We start from the raw sequence: 902 nt of genomic DNA on the forward strand, positions 1-902 counted from the left end.
ATATCTGGAAGAAAATCTGTTTATTAGACATCCTGAAGGCTGCAGTTACTATCATACCTTCAGAACAGATTTAATTCCAGTTAACTGCTGCATGTGATATTTTATTAGTCTGTGGTTGGTGAGTTGATCTATAACGAGTTCCATGAGAAGATAAAGACACTGAGACACCTCTGTAGTGACGTTCTGTGGATCATTGAGACGGATATGAGTTCCACCATCAAGACTTTTGTGTCTCCATTTGCAGTGCAATTGAGAATTTCTAAGACTTTATTCTCTATTTATTTTTTATTAAGTATTAACACATCCGTCATGTACGAACCTTTTAATATAAAATTACTCAGCAGTTAAAAGGTGAGTTAACACCATAGACAATGTCCTCTGTCTCCATACAGGAGTTTATCAGTTGAACTTTGACCCAGAAATCGACATTGTGACACACACACACACACACACACACACACACACACACACACACACACACACACTATTCCAGATATAAAAAAGCCAGCCTAAGATCCTTTCTGACCCCATACACACATCACACTCACTCACACCACAATGCCTGCCGACTATAACGGGAGATGGGAGATGGTGAGCAATGAGAACTTTGATGAAGTTATGAAGGCTTTGGGTGAGTTATTTAATCCCTTTTTTAATGGAGGGAAAAAACACAATACAGAACTGAAGTTAGATAAGGTCTTAAAAAATAAGTTTCTCAGGAATGGTTAATAGTTTCTAATATTTATTTATTTATTTATAAAAAGTAAAAGGTCCTTAGAATCTTTACGCTTCAGGAGACAAAAACATAATCTATTAGATAGAATCCTTATTTTTCTAGTGTCTTTAAAATCAAGAGTAAAATTAATGTTGTTTACAAGATTTCAGTGTTTTTTTTTACCATC

The 902-nt window shown here is 35.0% G+C and overlaps 1 protein-coding gene across 1 annotated transcript in view; it reads left to right on the plus strand.

Annotated features, from left to right (window-relative positions):
* Nucleotides 1–473: 473 nt before the first annotated feature.
* rbp2a (retinol binding protein 2a, cellular) overlaps nucleotides 474–902 on the plus strand; it is a 3,291-nt gene continuing 2,862 nt past the window's right edge. Inside the window, exon 1 of the mRNA XM_027163540.2 lies at nucleotides 474–631. Coding sequence (XP_027019341.1) covers nucleotides 559–631 — 73 coding nt within the window. The 5' untranslated portion in view covers nucleotides 474–558. The remainder of the gene's footprint in view (nucleotides 632–902) is intronic.

This window comes from Tachysurus fulvidraco, chromosome 22, assembly GCF_022655615.1.
Source record: "Tachysurus fulvidraco isolate hzauxx_2018 chromosome 22, HZAU_PFXX_2.0, whole genome shotgun sequence".
Classification (NCBI taxonomy): Eukaryota; Metazoa; Chordata; class Actinopteri; order Siluriformes; family Bagridae; genus Tachysurus; species Tachysurus fulvidraco.